At 37.4% G+C, this 20,432-nt stretch overlaps 2 protein-coding genes across 3 annotated transcripts; one reads left to right on the top strand and one right to left on the bottom strand.

Moving 5' to 3' along the window:
* Nucleotides 1–4,153: 4,153 nt before the first annotated feature.
* On the bottom strand, nucleotides 4,154–11,203 carry sid4 (secreted immunoglobulin domain 4). Its single transcript, XM_077719048.1, has 8 exons — nucleotides 11,068–11,203; nucleotides 9,801–9,947; nucleotides 9,573–9,707; nucleotides 5,941–6,113; nucleotides 5,677–5,863; nucleotides 5,223–5,402; nucleotides 4,721–4,987; nucleotides 4,154–4,593 (listed from the first exon to the last, which is right to left on the bottom strand). Exons 1-8 carry the CDS (start codon nucleotides 11,114–11,116, stop codon nucleotides 4,586–4,588), a joined length of 1,146 nt encoding a protein of 381 aa, XP_077575174.1. The 5' UTR covers nucleotides 11,117–11,203; the 3' UTR covers nucleotides 4,154–4,585.
* Nucleotides 11,204–13,599: 2,396 nt separating this feature from the next.
* mvb12a (multivesicular body subunit 12A) lies at nucleotides 13,600–20,432 on the top strand. 2 transcript variants are annotated; one of them, XM_077719019.1, is made up of 10 exons: nucleotides 13,600–13,746; nucleotides 14,794–14,883; nucleotides 15,707–15,787; nucleotides 15,875–15,974; nucleotides 17,670–17,799; nucleotides 18,511–18,651; nucleotides 19,481–19,587; nucleotides 19,690–19,748; nucleotides 19,863–19,925; nucleotides 20,003–20,432. In XM_077719019.1, the coding sequence occupies exons 2-10, from the start codon at nucleotides 14,794–14,796 to the stop codon at nucleotides 20,081–20,083; spliced, it is 852 nt and encodes a 283-aa protein (XP_077575145.1). In that variant the 5' UTR covers nucleotides 13,600–13,746; the 3' UTR covers nucleotides 20,084–20,432. The 2 variants fall into 2 exon arrangements, with proteins under 2 accessions (XP_077575145.1, XP_077575146.1); XM_077719020.1 differs by having other exon boundaries at nucleotides 13,610–13,768.

Raw genomic sequence — 20,432 nt, 5'->3', positions numbered from 1 at the left:
ATCAAGTAACCAGTCACACTTCATATTGGCTAAAGGTAACTTAGTTTGTCAGGGGGAAGCGATGGTAACCAACTTGTTACCACTCCTTCACAAACACACTATCACTTCCTCCAATCAAATTAATCAAAAAATCAAATCAAAGGCCATTATTGTCATCATGCACTGCTGCATATAACAAAATTGGTGGTGCTACTCCAAGCTTTTCAAAGTGTGTTTTGCCAGTAAAAAAAAAAACCATCATAAATAGTAGAATAAAAGTATAAAAAGTCACAGCCCAAGTAGGTGAATTCTAAAATATTGTACAGAATTCTGAAATATTGCACAGAATTCTTTAAATATTGCACAGAATTCTGAAATATTGCACAGAATTCTGATATATTGCACAGATTCTAAAATATTGCGCAGATTCTCAAATATTGCACAGATTCTAAAATATTGCACAGATTCTAAAATATTGCACGGATTCTAAAATATTGCACAGATTCCAAAATATTGCACAGATTCCAAAATATTGCACAGATTCTAAAATATTACACAGATTCAAAAAATATTGCACAATTCTAAAAAATATTGCGCAGATTCTAAAATATTGCACAGATTCTAAAATATTGCACAGATTATAAAATATTGCACAGATTATAAAATATTGCAGATTATAAAATATTGCAGATTTCTAAATTATTGCACATTGTTATTGCACACCCCAAAGTTATTGCACAGAAGGGATTGTGTGTCATGCTAACTCAAGTTCAGAGTCCTGATGGCTGTGGGAAAAAACTGTCCTTAAGTCTATTTGTCTGTGCTTTGTGAGACCTGTAGCATCTGCCACAGGGCAGCAACTGGAACAGGTTGTGGTCAGGGTGGTATTGGTCCCTGACAATGTTCCTGGCTCTGCTGAGGGCAGAGAGCAACCGATGATCCTCTGGGCAGTGTTTATCACTTTCTGCATGGCCTTTTCGTCTGCCGCCGTGCTTCCAGCCACCAGGAATTTCAAGGACTGGACCCTGTTTACACATACTCCATTTATGAAGAGTGGGGCCAGATCTGTGCTGTTTGCGAAAGTCCATGATTATTTCTTTAGTTTTCGTGGTGTTCAGTGTGAGATTGTTCACCGAGCACCACAAAGACAGTTTGTTGACCTCATCTTTGTAGGCCGACCATCCCCTCCTGAGATGAGTCCAACCACCGTGGTGTCATCAGCAATTTTAATGACGGTGTTGGACTGGACTGGACTTGGTGTAAAGTCATGTGTCACATTGCCAATGAACTTCTGGGCAGTGTTGATCACCCGCTCTCCACAGTGGCTCTATAGAAGCTTAGTGTCCAAGTTGTTCCTCCTTATTATCCTCAGGAAATCGAGTCGCTTCTGGGCCTTCATCACAACTGCTGTGGTGTTTGTAGACCAGGAGAGCTTGTCCATGACGTGGACCCCAAGGAATTTGAAGGACTGGACCAGGTCTATGCATACTCCATTTATGAGGAGTGGGGCCATATCTGCTCTGGGTTTACGAAAGTCCAGGATAATTTATTTAGTTTTCGTGGTGTTTAGTGTGAGATTGTTCACCAAACACTACGAAGACAGTTTTTTGACCACATCTCTGTAGGCCGACTCATCCCCTCCTGAGATGACTCCGACCACAGTGGTGTCAGCAGCAAATTTGATGATGGAGTTAGACTGGTGGGTTGGTGTACAGGTGTATGTTTACAGGGAATACAGAAGATGACTCAGTACACAGCCTTGAGGGGAGCCAGTGCTCAGTGTAATGGGGGAAGAGAGGTGGGGACCAAGTCTAACAGTTTGTGCATGGTTAGTTAAGAAGTTCTTAATCCAATGGCAAATGGAAGAGGATAGTCCAAGGTGGGAGAGTTTTTCAGCCAGAATGTCCGGTATTATAGTGTTGAAGGCTGAGCTATAGTCAATGAAAAGCATCCTCACGTAGTTTCCATGGTGCTCCAGGTGACTCAGTGCTGTGTGTACAGCTACGACGATGGCGTCCTCAGTGGACCTATTTGCTCTATAGGCAAACTGCTGAGGGTCAACTGAGTCAGGGATTATATCCCTGATATGGTGGGCGATCAATTTTCCAAGCATTTCATTATCACAGGCGTAAGTGCAACAGGCGTATAATCATTCAGGCTGTCAATGGTTTCCTGTTTGAGGAAGCTCTCACATCATTTGTTCCAGCAACCCCCGCAACCCTTTTAACCCTTTAAACGATGAGCAGTATGAAAGATTAATGATGAACAATACCAAGTAACCAGTCGCACTTCATATTGGCTAAAGTTAAATTAGTTTGTCAGGTGGAAGCAATGGTAACAAACTTGTTACCCCTTCTTCACAAACACACTATTACTTCCTGTTTGAGGAAGCTCTCACATCATTTGTTCCTTCCTGAATGATGGTTTGTTTTCCCATAATAATGTGATTGTGTTTAACTTGAATTGTTTAATCATAAGGCCTGAATATATTTTCCCCGCCGCTCACCTCTTGTGGATTATTAAAACAAAGAACAGCCTATAGGTAGTATTATTTGGATAAGTAGACAGATCTGCATATAAACACAACAAAACCTCATTGCATAAATCTCTGCTATTCTGACTACATATAGCTCTCATAAAGTCAAATATAATTTTTTTTCCCACTGGGCTCTTTGGTGAAGGCTGTAAAATGAGGGAGTTTGCTGAGGTGACGGGGGCAAATGTTTCTTCTTCAGTCTTTGAAGACGCTTGTAAATATGGAAGGAGGAAGAGCTATGTGAAATGGTTAACCCCTTTGAGCAGACATGGTATTGCAAAAGAGGCCGATACCAGCAGGACTTTGGCTAGACTTTTGGAAATGTTTTTTTTCTTTCCATTTCAAAACCCCAACCACAAGCCCGTAATGGAAAGCTAACACTTCGTTAAGGAAGGCCTGGTTTAAACAGACTTATGTAACAGTAAATATTTCTGAATTCAGTGTTTTGCAACAATGTGCTCAATCAGAATTTGTACATTTGAGATTAGTAGTAGTCATAACACATCTATACTGTAATGGTTTGTTCAGAATATATTTTTCTATTATGCGAGCCGAGTTATTACTGCCTAAATTGATGCATGCATTCTTTTTGAGTTTGAGCTTCTCCCAGTATACAGTGATCCTTCACCACTTTGCGGCTTCAACATTTGCGGATTCAGTATACATATAGCTTTAAAAAAAAAAAAAAAATATATATATATATATATATATATATATATATATATATATATATATATATATATATATATATATATATATATATATATATATATATTTTTTTTTTAAAGCTATATGTATACTGAATCCGCAAATGTTGAAGCCGTATATATATATACTCCTCTGTCTTCCGCTTGCTACTAGGACTCTGCACTGAAGAAAAAAAAGGTAGTCATAATAGGGGTGATCGTACTTCACGATTTTTCGATTACCGTGGCCATGTTTAGTCTACATTAACTGTCTCAGTTTTTTATCTTAAGTAAAAAAATGCTCATAAAAATATCAAAATTGACATTGAAATTCACATGCGCAGGACAGGGGACAAAAAAAATGGCGGAAGTCAGAGCTGTGCTTCTTCTCCGTAGAAGGATGATGTAAATAGACCAACATCTTGCCTTCTTTTGTTTTGTTGCGAGTGAATTTCCTCTCGCACACATCGCTTGTGGAAAAAACTTATCTGGTCCTATCCCAGCTTTGTTTGAATTTTGAGTCACTATTGAAAATGCCTCCTAAACATCCTGGCATATAATGAGCTCAGGAATAAACGAGACATGATGACAGTGACTGAGAAAAACTGACGTTGTTGTGCTAAAGGGTGTAGCACGCCGTTGTGCCTATATCAATCTACCGTGCTCTCGTCGATGTTATTCCAGCTTTGTTTGGATCTTGTTTTGTTTTATTATAGATGCCATGTCTGAACAAATGCTAACATGCGGTATGCTCAAAGGATTTGGCATAATACCAGAGATCGAAATGTGTGGTATGACTAAATAATAATTTTTTGGTATCTTTTGAATGGGCATCTTATTAATGCTGGTCAATGTATGTACAAGGTTTCAACAGAAACCAATCAGCACCAAAGTTGTGGGTTCAACAGAATTGCTGCACCTTGCATTAGAGGGAACTTTCTTTATACAATAGTTCAGAAATGTTTATTTATTTTTACTGGTAACAGGATGATAATGAGGCACAAAGTTGTATGTATCATTTATGAAAGTACAAATTAATAAACTATTTTGATGTAAGATATTTGCACTTTAAACACTTCAAATTGATAAAAAGTGGTTCCTTGTTTTAAAACATTAATTATAACTGAAATGAGATGAGGTTCCTGATTAACCAGATTACAGTTTAATACACAGACATTTTTGTGTTGTGCAATCCCTGTTCAAATTTGGATCCAAACAGATATTTTCAACAGAAAAGAGTGATACAATTGTTACATAAAATCCCTCATTCTTTAACATGCCCACTTAAAGAAAGGTTTGACTTTAATAACTCCACATGCACACACTTGAGTGATACTTTCCATTTCGTGTCACAATCCAAGCTGGCACATACTCTGCAGACTTCTCAATTACCTGTTATGAAAAACACAAGTGGCAAAATGGATTTAACATCCTATTTCATTTTCATTTTCATAGTTGTCTTTATTTTTTGCTGTGGTATTCCTCCTCATTTGATTTCAATATCTCATATCAAGCTCACCTTTAACTATGACCTTGGCCAGTGCTTCGCTGGACCCAATGTGGTTGGTGGCCACACACTTGTATGTTCCACCATCACTGATTTTAACGTGTGCTATGAAAAGTTGGGCGTCGTTGCTGATTTGACTTATAGCAGGCAGGGTACCTCTCCCGACCCGGCTCCATTCGAAACTAATGGGATGGGAGCCATGGGCCAAGCAGCGCAAAGAAAGAGCATCACCCGTTTGGAGTTTTACTTGCTCTGGCAGAGAGGTGGCGTGAGGAGGGCCTGAGGGTATGAGGCAGTAGGAAGAGGAGAAATAAAATGTAAGAATATTGCAATTCATGTGGTTAATTCTTTGTATCTTATCCACTGTACACATAGTTTGCCATTCGTTTTTTTCTTGCCTGGAACATGGATCAAATACTTTGCAAAGAGGCTACTCTTCTATAATATGACCTGCAGCATCTCTGCTCTAATGTTTAAATTGTTTCTGTACCTGGTCCGAAACAAACATGCTTACTTTCCACCTCCATCTGTGTGTATGCCTCACTGTAGCCGTGAATGTTGGTGGCGTTACAGATGTATTGGCCGGAATCCTGGCGCCCCACACTGGTCAGTGTCAGGAGACCCCCAGCAACTGTGTGTTTCCATGGTAACGGGGCTCTCAGTTTGGACCACGTTATGAGGGGAGGAGGAGACCCTGAAAGAATTTTGGAAATTTTTAGACAACCTGTTTATTGTACAAAATGTGATGCAGGGGGGGGGGGGGGGGGGGGGTTGTTTACATCAGATCTGCCAAAAAATCCCAATTATCTAGAAGGATTCATTGTTTTTATTAATTTTGTGGAACTGTGTCTGCATTTTTCTCCAATTGTCAGAAAGGTCTGAAATCACTTTTTGTCAGTTTATAATTTGACCTGCACTCAGAGGACCTTTTTACTTAACATAGTATGATAAATATGTGAACATCTTACCTGTGGCCTGACAGGTGATAGTGACAGAATGACCCTCCACCACTGCCATTTCCTTGTGACTCACTGACGCCATGGGTGCACCAGGTCCCCCATCCAAGATTACCTCCACTTTAACCTCAGTCACACCCACATTGTTCTCACCTTTGCAAATGTACACACCAACATCTTCTGGACGTACTACAACCCACTAAAAAGGAGGATACGCTTGCATTGTTTTATAATAAAAAAACTTAAATAAACACATTATTTAGCTTATGCAATTACTTGTATGGTGTTGGCACCATCTCTCTCCTCAGAACTGAGCTGCAGAAGGGAACCTTGGCGTCTCCAGCTCAGCTTAGGCCATGGTCTGCCTGTCGCCCGACATTGCACAGATACTCGGTTACCAATTTTTACCCTCAGAGGACCAGTTGGTGACAACCGAACTTTAGGAGGAACTGTGAGAAGAAAAACAAATTTAAGGTAAAAACATATTTAAATGCACACAGTGGAATCTTAAAAGTTGAAAGCGAGGTTAGTCATGTTAGGATTCACCTCAATTTCCATTGACCTCATTTGAGTCATGTTGTCCTGTTGCTCATTAGGGCTGGAGGGGTACACACAGTACTTGCCTTTCTTACCATTCTAGCATTAATGAATTGACAGCTTTTTACATTTTATTTGACACTTGTAATAAAATTAATGTCTTCACTTAACCTACTGAATACTGTATCTTCTTGGAATGTGTGTGTTTAGTGGGGTTTAAATTAAATCCCTTATTTGTCTATTTTTGCCCAAAAAATATTCACATTTCAATTTATTTTCACTTTAACTGTATTTTTACCAACTTTTCTTGTCAAAGTCACGTAAAATGCCTTATTTAATTCTTATTATTATAAATATATTATAATCATTCGTTCATTCATTTTCTGAGCCACTTTATCTGCCACTTTGATGAACCCTATCCCAGCTGACTAACTTTGGGCCAGAGGCAGGGGACACCCTGAATCGGTGGCCAGGCAATTGCAGGGCACAAAGAGACGGACAAACATGTGCACTCACATCCATACCTAGTGGCAATTTAGAGTGTCCAATCTACCTACCATATATGTTCCCTCTAAGCTAAGCGTGCGCGCAATTGCGCACTACTCTCGTCTTCTTACGCACCAAAAAAATCCCAATTTTTTTCCCAAGATGGCGCCGTTCACGCGGCAGTCAGTGGCAGTAGCTCTGTCCACTCTTATGCTTTTCGTGTTTTACAGCTCTTCTATCTTTTTTTCAATTACATTTTAATATTTCTTAATACATTCCTTTTTACTTTACTGTGTAAATAGAAGAACAGGCGGTGAAATCGGGTGAGAAATGTCTAAATCTACAGTGTGTGTGGATGTTTGCGTGCGTGTGTGTCTAATATGTGTAATCGTTTGTCTTCAACCTACACTATGGACTATAAATGGAAATTAGCTCTCGGCTACAATCTTACATATATATGTTCATTAACATGGATATAATTGTTCATTAATATGTGCGTGACAGGGTGAAGTAAGTGATGTTATAAATGAGTGCAGGTGTTAAGGTTAAAAGGGATTCATGCAGTTATGACGCGCGAAGCGAAATTACGCAGTTATGACGCGCGAAGCGTGCACGGAATACGCAGCTATGACGTAATGGGTACGCGCGAAATACGCAGCGATTACGTATTGGTCGTAGACCTGTGTATAGGATATAAGCGGGTTTGTCAGACATTTCTTTAAGTTGGTTTGAAACACAACAAAGGACCTGTCTGATTATTTCACCCGTCTTTTAAAGGTATGTTGCTTTGTTTTGAAGATCGATTGAGTGTGGGATGTGCAAGAGGCAATAGTTAGCATGTGAGAAAGAACATAATGCTTAGTGATGGTTGTTTACTTTTTTATGTGTGTGCGTAAATGTGCGAGTCTCGGGTATTGTTTACAGCAAGATACCTTCGGCCGCTGGTTGTTTACTTTTTTTATGTGTGTGCGAGTCTCGGGTGTATTGTTTACAGCAGGCTACCTTCGGCCGCCGTTATAACGGTAGCATAATAGTATGCAGTATATGACGGCCGGAACAAAAGGTAACAAGTTTCAATACTCATAAGTTATAATTGTTTATGCAGCAAGTACATTGTTTTGGGTTATAACGGGTTGTTAATATGTTACTATGTATATATTCGGGTGTTATTGTATGTTATGTTTTGTGTGAATTGCTTTGATATAACTAAAAATGGTTTGAAACACAACAAAGGACCTGTCTGATTATTTCACCCGTCTTTTAAAGGAGAAATAACTACCCCGTAAATTCAGGGGTACAACATGTGCTATCCCTTATTAAATAAATCAAAACAAAGTCATGGAAAAATATTGCATATAAATGGAAACTTGACTAGCTCAAGTGACACGTTCAGCAGAAAAGTCATTTGAACAAGAATGAGATGTGAGAAGGACAGATGTGTAAAATAAGGTAAAATTTAAGTCAGATTTGTGCATATTCGAATGGCTAATTGAGATTATTGGTTTGAGTCAATTGAATAGGAAGGTCCTGTTATCCATTGAGAAAAAAACAGAAGATAGGAAAGTGGAGTGCGACTGATATTGCAAAGCAACAGACTGGCCGTAACCCACCCACTTGCATCGCTATACTTTTGAAGCAGAAGGAAGCATTAAAAATGATGATTGTATGGCAAGGCCTCTTTGTACGGAACTATGAGATGGAGAAACTATTACTCATTTGGAGTTCTATCTAATACTAAGTTGTTTTGAATTCATAATGTGAAGTTGTTAGGATGAGTATTTATGTGTTTGTGTGCTAACTTTAGTTTCCTCCTTTCACTGCTTTGTACTCACGCACCAATTGAAACTTTTTTGCTTGCTTGTAATCCATTTTAATACATTAATATAAATCATTTTCTCGTAATTTTCTCTCATTTTTGTTTTTTGATAAATCTTAGATGGTTTAATTGGTAGTTTTTTATGATTGTGGAACTAATTAGAGAATTAACATATAAAGTACTGCTTTATTTACAAAAAAAAAAATCTATTTTTACAAAACAAGTCCTGGAACGAATACATTTTGTATGGAGCGTTTCCACTGTACTATTTGACATTTAAAGCTTTAAATTACCGTTCTTGGCATCTTATCTTCCATTCACCTAGTAATTTATAGAGGACTTAATACAAACTATTAAGAGAAGTAATGAAATACATTACTACAGTCAAAATTTCCCTTAATGAAGGGAACCTTATGCAAGAGAAAAAAACTATGGCCAGAGTCCTAGTTATTCATAGAGTTGTAATCAAAGGTTGACATACACTTGTGAAGAACAGCTCTCCTGAGTTTCCAGTTATTTCTACAACGCTGATTTTTCTCTGATAGAGTGATTGGAACAGATATTGGACGGCAGCCTCTCAGTCCATGGAGATGCAAAACACGCCTGACTGTGGACACTGACACCTGTGTTCCAGCAGCTTCTAATTCTTGACATATCTGCTTTTCGGTGATTCTCGGTTGAATCTTCACTCTCCTGACCAATTTTCTCTCAGCAGCAGGTGATATTTTGCTTTTTCTTCCACCAAAATTGCTAATGTGTGTTGCTGTATGTATATTTTTGACCCAGCAGATTTGATCACTTTTTTTGTTAACCCATAATAAAGTCATAAAAGAACCAAACTTAATGAATGTTTTTTGTGGCAAAGAAGTATCTGTCCCAATCACTCTATCAGAGAAATCTTAGAGTTGTAGAAACAACTGGAAACTCAAAAGAGCCATGACATTATGTTCTTCACAAATGTATGTAAACTTTTGACCACAACTGTAAGTGTCTAATTTAAAAAAAAATGAAAAAATAAATAAACCATTTTTAAATATGTTGCTTTACTGAAAGCATTAGAGTGGCTCACATTTGATGTTGATCTGTGCTGAAGCAGTGCTGGAACCTCCAGAGTTAGTTGCCACACATTGGTACTCGCCCTGGTTACCAGGTCGAGCATTGGCAACTGTCAGAACTACACCGTCGGGGCCAATTTTAACATTTTCTAGGGGGAGGAAAAATGTTAGCCGAGACCTTAGCATTTGATTATAGGAATTGACCAAAGAATATACATATAGTACAAGCTAACATTTCAAACCTGCCAAAGCTTGATTATTGGCTCTCCTCCACTGCAGTTGCGTGGGACGTGCATCACTCCCCACTAGGCACCTGAGGCTGACTGACTCCCCTTCACGCACAGTAGTAGTCTGGGGCTCCACTGAGACCACAAAACCTTGACCAGCAGCTGCAGAGAGGGGAGAGCATTCATACACCTGCCTACACACAACCCACCCCATCCCACCACCCCACACACGTATTATATCCAGGTTTGTGTAATAAAGTTAAGTAAAATACAGTCATGCCTCTGTTTATGAAATTCATTGGTTCCACCCTTTAAAATTGGTCAAACTTTGTATGAAAGATGAGAGGAAACACAAAATTTCTAAGGAAAATATATTTTTTTTTGTAACATGAAAATTTCGTAAGGAGAGGTGTACTTTATATATAAATTCTCTATTTCGTTCCACAGTCCTCACACAATTACCAATGAAACCCTTTAAAATGGGTCAAACTGTCCCAATTTTGTATGAAAGATGTGAGGAAACACAAAAATTCTAAGGAAATTATCTATTAATGTGTTAAAATATATCCAGCATATGAAAATGTGACCCGCTCCGCTGAAATAATTTCCCTCCGTGGCGTTATGGGTGTAATACGCATGTTTGTCCACCAGATGGCGACAAGAGACGATTCTACCAGTGTCGAAAGCCATCCACTTTGTTGTACATTTTAGACTTTTACGTGTTTCCTATGTGTCCGTGTGTGCGAAAATATGTGCCACGTTGCATTTGTAGTTTTTAATCGCTTAATAAGAGGAATTCAAAACAAAATAACGGATAAGGAAATGCATTTACTTTTTGGGGGATTTTGTAACCTGGATCTTTTTCGTATCTCAAGTCACTCATCTGCTTATAACAATATAAAATTTCATACCTAGAGGCATTCGCAAGTAGAGGTATGACTGCACAGTGTAAACCAAGCCTAAAGCAAACAATCTGGGTAAATAAACAGAAATGTCCGTGATGATTGCGTAAAAACAAGGGGAACCTTTGATAGATTTTCTAACCAGCCGCAAATTATATTTTTATTTTATCCCTTGGCAAATTGCATTATTAACATCACACTTTAGATCCAATAATCAACTAGGGGAGCCATCAAGAGGGACAGTTTATTTTCCATGGGAAAATTTTGATTAAGTTTTGCATTTTTTTAACAGTGAGGAAACCACTTTACATTTCAACACATTGACAGAAATAACTCTGCCTGCATTAAATAACATAATAAGCTGATATGATCCCAATTACCTGAACATAGCAGAGAGAAGAGGAGCAGAGCACAGTGGAATGCGTCCATGATGAGTGCAAAAGTGAGTTCAACCACTTTCTGTGCTGCCTGACAGACTCTTTGTGCTGCAATCACAATCGACCTTTCACCCCTGGCATGCCGTTCACCTCTTTTCTGCTCAAATTTGATAGTGAGAGAATTTAAAATCTTTCAGAGTATTCTTTCAAATAAAAAATAAGATATGTCTGCAGAAATCACTTTTCTGCATCTTACAACACAGATGAAATCAATTCACATGTATTCCTACAGCTCTCATAAACAGAATTGTCCCATTGTCTCAACAACATTGCAGGAGAATGTTTTTTGTATTGTATTAAACACTACCAAAAGCAATGACCACATACATCTTTTTTCATTAAATGTATCTATTATTTCATTACATTGCCTTCTTTTCATTTGATAGCACTTTTCTCAACTGCAGTATCCTCATTCCTCTCGCCACGTGTCTCAAACCAATTCCACAGAGCAGGTTTTCATTCCAACCGTACAAAAGGAAACCTTTTCTTCAATACTATAAGGTTTTACAACTATAATCAGTTGTGCTAGATTTGTTGGAGAAAAACTCCACCCACTGCGGCCCTTGGTGGAATCGATTTGAGACTCCTATTCTATGTACTTCCATGTCACTTTTATCCCCCATTCAGGGACCTTGGTAGTGCCCGCATACAGAATGTAAATTATACTGTATTGTATGTTTCTTAAACCCATTAGCCTTCTGGCTGCCACGCACTGACTTTTGATGACATTAGCATTTGTCTTTTCTGTCTGCACACGTTAATGAGTTAACCCCCGAAGACCCAAACTCTTGGAAGGCATGATGTTTTTTTTTTCTCTTTGATATTTAGGTGAATTGACACTTGATGAGTTCAAAAACAAATAATTATATTTTTACATGGTGTAGTTTCTGAAGAAATGATGTCCACATCATAAGTGAATGCCAACCCCTTACAGTCCAAAATTTAACATTGTACTCTTGTGACGTCCACACATGTCCACACAAATGTGGTGTCCACACAAATGTGGTGTCCACACACGTGGACGCCAAGTTGTAGGAGGTTAAATATTCAACTGCTTTGGAGCGGTTGGGGCCGGGCGGTTGAGTGGTTAGCCTAACAGTTCTGGGATCGAGGGTTCTATCTGAACTGGGTCCTCAATGTGTTGAAAACCTACCAGGAAACCTACACAAGCCCCTGTTCACTGGGATTTTGTAGGTTTTCTTTGGTTTCCTCCAACATTCCAAAAACATACATGGTAGGCTGGTTGAACAATCTAGAACTACAGTGCTGTATGTATTCTCTCCATTTTTTCAAATGTTTTTTTTTTTAGTACAAACCAATGCTGGTTACTTATACAAGCCTTAAACATACAAATGCACTTATATAAAACTTCAATATACTTTAATAGGCCTTAAACATGAATTATAATACAAAATATAGCACTGAATCAACTTCAATTTGAACGATTTCACTTTATGAACACTTTCAACTTATGAACAAGCGCTCGGAACCTAACTCGTTCATAAGTAGGTGAGCGTCTGTAATGGAAAGGTTGACTGTTTTGATAAAATGTCTTATGTTTTGGTCTTGATATGACATAAATAAGGATTAACAAATTGGTAGTGTTCAGAGGTCCAGTCTAAAAGTCCAGCTATGATATGCAGTGCAAATTGGTTAGGTCCGAATATCAACATATTTTAGAAAACCTCCCACTAGGTGAATGACAGGTATGCGGGTGGATTGGCAAACATGCACACTGAAGCACCTTTGCTTGTGAAATGCTATTGACTTTTTGCTAATCATTAGCACAAAAGCTCAAACTGCCTTTCAACGAATGAGGGAGGAGGAAATAATACAACGCAATAACGTTCATTCAACATAGAATGCTTAACAAACTGTTAATGTTTATGGATTAGGATGAGTTATCAGATTTTGGATTAAAATCAGATTTCCACCCTGAACTGGATGCAAGATAATTACAGACGAACAGACAACCATGAAATAAAAATGGAAAAAGAGCACCCCCCGAGAGACCATTGCGGGATAAACGGTTCAGAGAATGAATGAATGAATAATGGGAATATGCAGAAATATGAGGAAGTTGCATTCACCTTTAAAATACAAAAGATCCCTGACTATTTTTCCAATTAACTTATTTTTGGGGTTGTTTTTTAATTAATTAATTTTTTAAACTCAGTTTTTCTGATTAATGTCTTTTGAGGGGTGTTTTTATATTGTTTTTTTTTCAAACTAGTTATCCAGAGTAATTTATTTACAAGGTTTTTTTTATTAATTTTTTTTTCCTTTTTACTCCTGAAACAAACCTTAGGGGGAAAAACGAAAAAGAAAAATAAAGAATTAAAAGACATCAATGAAAGTGATTAAATAATTAAAAAACAACCCCAACAATAAATTAATTTGACAAACAGTCAGTTTTTTTTTAAGTGAATGCAATACATTTCCGTACATTTTAGCTTCAAGGGTCAACTACTTCGATGACGTTTAGGCTCACTGTCTTCTGGGAACTGTCGTTCCACAGGAATGAACACTTCCTGCTTTCAGGAAAAGCACCTACAAGCAAAGAAGACTGTTCACTCTTGAGTTATATTTTTCCTCGCTCGATAACTAATCTTCAGACTTAAGGCAAGTGAAACCTTTCCTATCGGTAAGTTTTTGTTGGCGAGGTCATTCCTAAAATTTGTGGAAAACACTGATTTGTTTGACTTTTTCGCAAACAAGGTTAGACGAATAATACCAGCTGTTGTGAGTTGAGACCGGCTGGTCGTGTTTGTTTGGAAAACGACAACCAGTACATTTTACAGCTTGCCTACTTTTTTTGTTTGAGAAACCCTCGCTCTTTATACGGACAAACTTGACTATTATGAAAAATAATTATAAGTACACCTAAGGAAAGAAAGTAAAGTCAAGAAAATCTGAAGACAAGCTCTTTAAATGTATAAAAATAATACGTACTACGTTTTTTTAAACAAGGTACATGTCAGGAGGTTCCGTTTTCAAAGAAATTAAACACTAATTATTCCTCCTTAATTTGTTTATTATTAACCCACCCTTGTAACCTTTCTTGTTAAAAGTAATTAATTAACTTCTAATTTAGAACAAACATTAATACATAATCACGTTTCATATATTAACCATTACTACAATGAAAAGTGTTTCATCATCTCATTTTCTAAGCAGCTTTATCCTCATTATGGTTCCAGGGGGTGCTGGAGCCAGTCCCAGCTTTTTGACTTTTTTAAAATTACCGCGAGCACCAAATTAGTGTGCTCGCCGTCATACTGGGTTTATTGAAGAACTGGGTGTATTCAGAACTCTATATCCCAGCAGTTACTGTGCAGTACTTCATCTACGGGAAAATAGTCGGGTCGAGGGCTGCTTGCCGTAGTTGTCCTATCGACTGATTTATTTTATTTTATCATAACAATTTTAGTATTTGGTCCATATATAGAGCGCACTGGATTATAAGATGTCCTGTCTATTTTGGAGAAAATTAAAGACTTGTGCGCTTTATTGTTGTGAAAATACGGTAACTAATTTTGTAAATAGAGGTACCATTGTCATCGATTTGTGAATAAACTTTGACACTCATTAATCATTTAATTGGTGTTAAAAAATGTGACATTGGGACTTTAAAAGCTTGCATTCAGTTTTTTTTATACTCCTTTTCAGATGGAAACCAAGGAGCTTGGTGCTGTCCGCCCACTGACAGCAGTAGCATGGACATCCAACATTTCCACCTGCCCCAAAGACTTCACTTTGGTACAGAGAAAATGGACATTACACATTTTTATTACATTTGATTGTTTTCATCGATCCAAAAGCACTTACAAGCAAATACCACATTAGATTGAAATTGAGACAAGCAAATTAAAAGCACAATCGCCCTGCACTTACTGGGCCACGAGTCAGTACTTTTTGCTTCTTTCCCAAAGTCAGTTGGGATCAGTTCCAGCTCACCCGCAATCTTAATCAGGACCAACAGAATGTAAAATGGATGAAAATTAAACATGCCCCTTAAGACAGGGTTACTCAATACATCGATCGCAATCTACCAGTAGATCGCCAGGTTACTATTGGTAGATCACACAGCAATAAGATTTGATTCAGTCTGTTGGTCTCCATAGGTAGACTATTATGAATTTGGCATGTTTGCAGTAATGGGGAATGGATTTTCACTTCTGCTCCCTCCCACTTCCGTACATGTTGATTTACCTCGAAATGCAGTCTAAAGCAAGGTAGTAGTATGTCAACATTCATAACTACACTTTGTCTGTGGCCCTGAAAAAAAGGAGTTTGCGGGAGGTAGACTCGTTCAAATATAGATCTTGGAGCAAAGAAGTTTGAGCACCCCTGGATTAAAGAGATGCTTTTTACCCTGAAAACTAACTTGGCATAAACCAGTTAGATAATTTATCCTACCCGCAATCTGTTTCACTCTGAAAGACTTCAGTACAACAAGTATATGTAGTAATAAGCCCACACAGTCAAGCATGTTCTCCATGTTCCGTGACAAACCTTAGTTTAGTAGAAGTCTCAATGAGAATGATTGGTGATTATTTACATTTTCTGTTTCAATCTGCAGATCAACATTACTGAAGATGGAGCAAATGCGAACTTCACACGGTTTTCAATGAAACCCAGTTATTACCTTTGTTACAGTAAGGTACCTGAGAGACGCGTCCACTTTTCCAGTAACCCTTTTTGGGCTTTGCATTGCCACATTATATCATGCATGCATGTCTGTCTGTAGGCCACCACGGGTGGGATGGTTGTGTCGGATATTAGACTCATTGTGGAGAAGGCCTCCATTCCTCATGGCTACTGCTTTATAGCGGAGCACTTGGAACCAAGTGAGCAACCACAAACACACACTCATATCTCAAATGAAAACATGAACAAATTTAAGTTATAATAATAACTTGTAACTTAATGTAATCTATCTGTGTTTTTAGTGTTTTGTTATTTATCACCTTATCTGGCAGCTCCCCGATAGTTTTTTTTTTTATCTTGTAAATCCATAATCGCAAATCCAAAAAAATGCAATTTTCTTCTTGATTTGAGATTGGAATTTTGGGACTACAACCCTGATGGCTTGGACGTGGTATAGAAATCATTTAATGATTACTGGGCAGACTATGGCTATCAGAATCTGATGTCGATTTTTTTTTCTTTCTCGGATTGCTCGCAAAAACACTAAACACACAAGTTTATCGCAAAAAGAAAACTTTTTTTAAAACTTCGAGAGTTAAACACTCATTTTGTTTTGTAAACATGCGATCCGATAGAGAGGGCATATCACTCACTGATGAATGGTCCTTAAAAAATGTCAGGTCAAAACTTTCCATCTCCCCAGGTACACTTGTTTTTGTTTGGTCACTACTATCTACCTATTGAATAAAAGTAATATTTAGTAAAACTTCATAAGTGATTGGAGCTAGGAAATAGTGCCCTCGTGCATCCAAGCGCGATTACTACAAGGCAGGGCACAACGGCTGATTGCTGCAAACTAGTGGACTCGAACGTTAGTGTAGCCACCTATTGTTTATTTCCACCAAAAATACACTTGTAAAGATCAATTCAGCTGGATTTTGAATCAATACTATAATCGTGCACTTAAATATTGCATTATATCCCAGAAATCGACTCAGCACCTTGGTGCGAACCAGTTCTAAAATCACAAAGAGTCACGTGTATTTTGGGTTGGAGCATAGAACGCAAACAATGGACTTTCTTGGTGCGAATACTAACATTCATTGAACACAGTGAAGAGGGAGCATTATAACAGTTCATTTGTAGTTTTGTGTTCCAAAGTTTTATTTTACAGCCAGAGATGTAGTATAGTTTAGCAGGACTCATAAATTCAGGGATTGAGTTACCTTTTTTCAAGAAATTAGGACAACGAAAGTAGAGCATTTATCAAAAGCCAAAGAGGACTGAATAGAGATAAAGCTTTAAAATTATACACCTCATAGCAGGAGTGGGTGATAAATGTACACCACACGAGAACCCTGATTTTAAAAGCAAACAAATAAACCATCTGTTATGAAAAAAAACTCGTGTTTGGTTTCTAGGTCAAATATTCTACAAATCTTTTATTTAAAAAAAAAAAAAAGTGTCTTGAAATAATGCACCATATTTTTCGGATTTTAAGGCACAAAAGTTCAAACTGCCCACACCTGTGAATACTAATTGTGCTTAATGACTTTGAACCAATTTTATTGCAATGCAACTGTATCATACTGATCTAGTAAAATGCTCATTGAATATATTCATCCTTCATGAAATCCATTTACAAAATAAGGAAACAATGCATTAATTAAAAATCTCATCATTATTACAACAGTTTTCTAAAAAAAATCATTTTTAAATGATATACTAATAAGAATGTGTTCCTTTTAGCTGTGGTGCTAGTTTCCTTTCTATTATGCTCGATTTCTGCATCAAATGTCTTTACAAACCATAGCCATTATAAATATTACACAATCCTCATTTTGAACTAATTACTTTTTCAGAATAACATTTACATTTATCTTTTTTGTTTCCAGGGGCCACCGTTTCAAAGAAGAAACGTGTATGTGTGCGTGTGGTCCCAGTTGATAGTGTAGACACGGCCGTCTTGGACATCAAACTGACAGCCAAAAGCAAAATGATGTTACAACACTACACATACGTCGGGTAGGTGGCATCTACCCACTAAATCAGTGTTTCCCAACCTTTTTTGAGCTGTGGCACACTTTGCATTGAAAAAATCTCAAGGGACACCACCATCTTACAATATTTTAATTTAAAACTATGTCGCCTATAATAACTACAGTCATTCTCATTAAAGTTTTATCAGCAGGAATCACATTAACCTCCACAATTATACCAAAATCTAATCTAATTTTTCACACTGACCTAATGTCACGAAAAGTTGTTGTCTGCGGACCCTGAACAACTTCCGGCTCGAGTGATGCAAAAATAAGTAATGTAACTTTTTAATCGCATCATTTTATGACTTTTCTCCAAATATTACTTAAAGCTCCTAATATTATGCCAAAAAATGTTGTGCTCACACAGACTTTATATTGCCAAAAGTTGATGCCCTAGAAACCAAACAAATTCTGTTTCGTGATGGATGAAAAATAAAGCAACAAAATTACTCTTTCACAATTTGAATCTTGTAATAGTATAGTAATCTATAATTTAACATTCATCATATTTTGGTTTTAACCTTGTAATAGTGAAATTTTAATCTTGTTACATTCATATTCATTTTCCTCTCTGGCACATCTGAACATTGCTCATGGCACAGTGGTTGGGAAACACTGCACTAAATAAAACAATCTGCATTATTATGCCTCCGTATTGCAAAGGACTTTTAATTACTGTATGTGTTATTCATAGAGACATCAACGGCTACGTGTTGTGGTGTAGAAAGGGTCCTTTTGCCAGCACTACACCAAAAACTAAGCCACGTAATGTCAGTCTGGATTTACGCAGACTCTCACTGGAGCTTCCATCTGTTCCCCAGCCTTTACAAATCAGGTACAGTGTGCATATAACTGTTTTAGTGCTACAACACAAGAAAAAAGAAACACGGATTTTAATGTGTTTAGGTGATGTGCTCTTGCAATTTTTGGGGTAACAATGGGTTGCTTCTTGTTAATATAGGAGCATTTCTGTTTCACTTTTTGATGTTTTGTTTGTATTTGAATCAAAATCAATAAACACCCATGGAGATTTTTGGGGAGGTCCACAAATGAAAATCTTAAGGATTAAATGGAATAAAAACTGTGGGTTGTTAGTGGCTATTGAATTTGCCATTCAAAATTAATGGTGATGTTATTGGCAAATTTTGTTGCAACAGTCCATTTGGCAAAACAAATTGGCAATCCTACTTTGCTTTGTTTTTATGAATTAATAATGTTTAAGTAATGTTTTGTGAACTTTGGGGATTTTTTCTACCTTTCTTGGGGGAGGGGGATGTAATTTTGGGGGGGGGGGGGGGGGTGAACTGTTGACTGAGTAGTTGGATGGTTCCCTGCTTTGTGCAAGTTTTTGGGACATTTAGGAGTTGCAACGGTGCACATCGGTCAAAGAATGTGGGGATGGAATCCATGCTGAAAAAGATGGACTGTTGAATTTTATATATTTAATGTTATTATTTTTTTCAAAGCATTCTCACAATAGTTGCAGTTTGTCACTAATTGTGAAGTGGGTGGATGATAAAATTTTACAAAATATCATTTATCATTCTAAATACATGGCACCTTACATTTTTGTGAATTTCAGGGTGACTGTGATTTAACAGGTATTTGTTAGTGAACTCATGTTAATTGTTTTGTATTTTTGATGTGCAAACGCGTCTCTGCAGCAACCCCCCTCAAGCACCACAAGGTAAACTCAGCCACAGGCGCCACTCTCTCCATATCAGGGAATCCCTGGAAAAAACAGCAGATGGCAGCATACAGGGAATTACAGGTAACCTTGTAACGTTATTAATGTTGAATTTATTTTATTATTTTGTTTTGTTTTTGTTTTTTTGGGACGTGATAGAATATTTCCTGTTTCATTTATCTGCAGCACTCGACGGCGTACCCTTCAGCCTTCACCCAAAGTTTGACATTGAACCAAAACCTAAAGTATGCATTCTCATTTATTCCGAATATATCAACCCTGCTTCCAGCCAAATATGTTCATGGGGCAACATTTTTCACGAAGGTCTTTCACAAATGTGCTCTTTCTGTCCTTCACAGACTCAACTGAACTACCAGCTCAACAACATTCGTATAAAATCACTTCAAGATATCGAAAATGAAGTAAGACTACATGACTGAACAACTTCCTTGCTTACTGAGGAAGTAACTGTTTATTTTATTATTATTATTTTTTTTAGTATAACTACACATTTGCAGTAGAGGAGTTTGCTGCAAAGGGGAACAGACCTCGTCTGCAAATATCCACATCAGCTCAGTGATCTTTGTTTCTTTCCAAAGCAACAATATCTGACCTCCTCTTTATGAATGTAATGCAACAAATGAAGGACTTGTTTGTGCATATGAAGCTTCAAACGGACAGGTATTGAGAAGTCAAACATTCCCTGCTATCTAAAACTTTGTTAATCACTATACCTTCAAAAATTCAAGTTGACCCTGTATACAAATATATTCTTTGAGGGGATAACGGGTTACACAATTTACTGAATGAATAAGAATATCTATCCGATCTGTCATTTTGGGCAAATAATCCGGGTAAAATCAGTGCATCATGTTTGTTTTTTACGTTTCATTTAAATTGGAAAATTAAATTAAAATGATGTTTGCTAA

The sequence above is a fragment of the Stigmatopora nigra genome, chromosome 6, assembly GCF_051989575.1.
Source record: "Stigmatopora nigra isolate UIUO_SnigA chromosome 6, RoL_Snig_1.1, whole genome shotgun sequence".
Lineage (NCBI taxonomy): Eukaryota > Metazoa > Chordata > Actinopteri > Syngnathiformes > Syngnathidae > Stigmatopora > Stigmatopora nigra.
The sequence above is the reverse complement of the archived record's forward strand: the minus strand, read 5'-3'. Positions and strand labels throughout refer to the sequence as shown.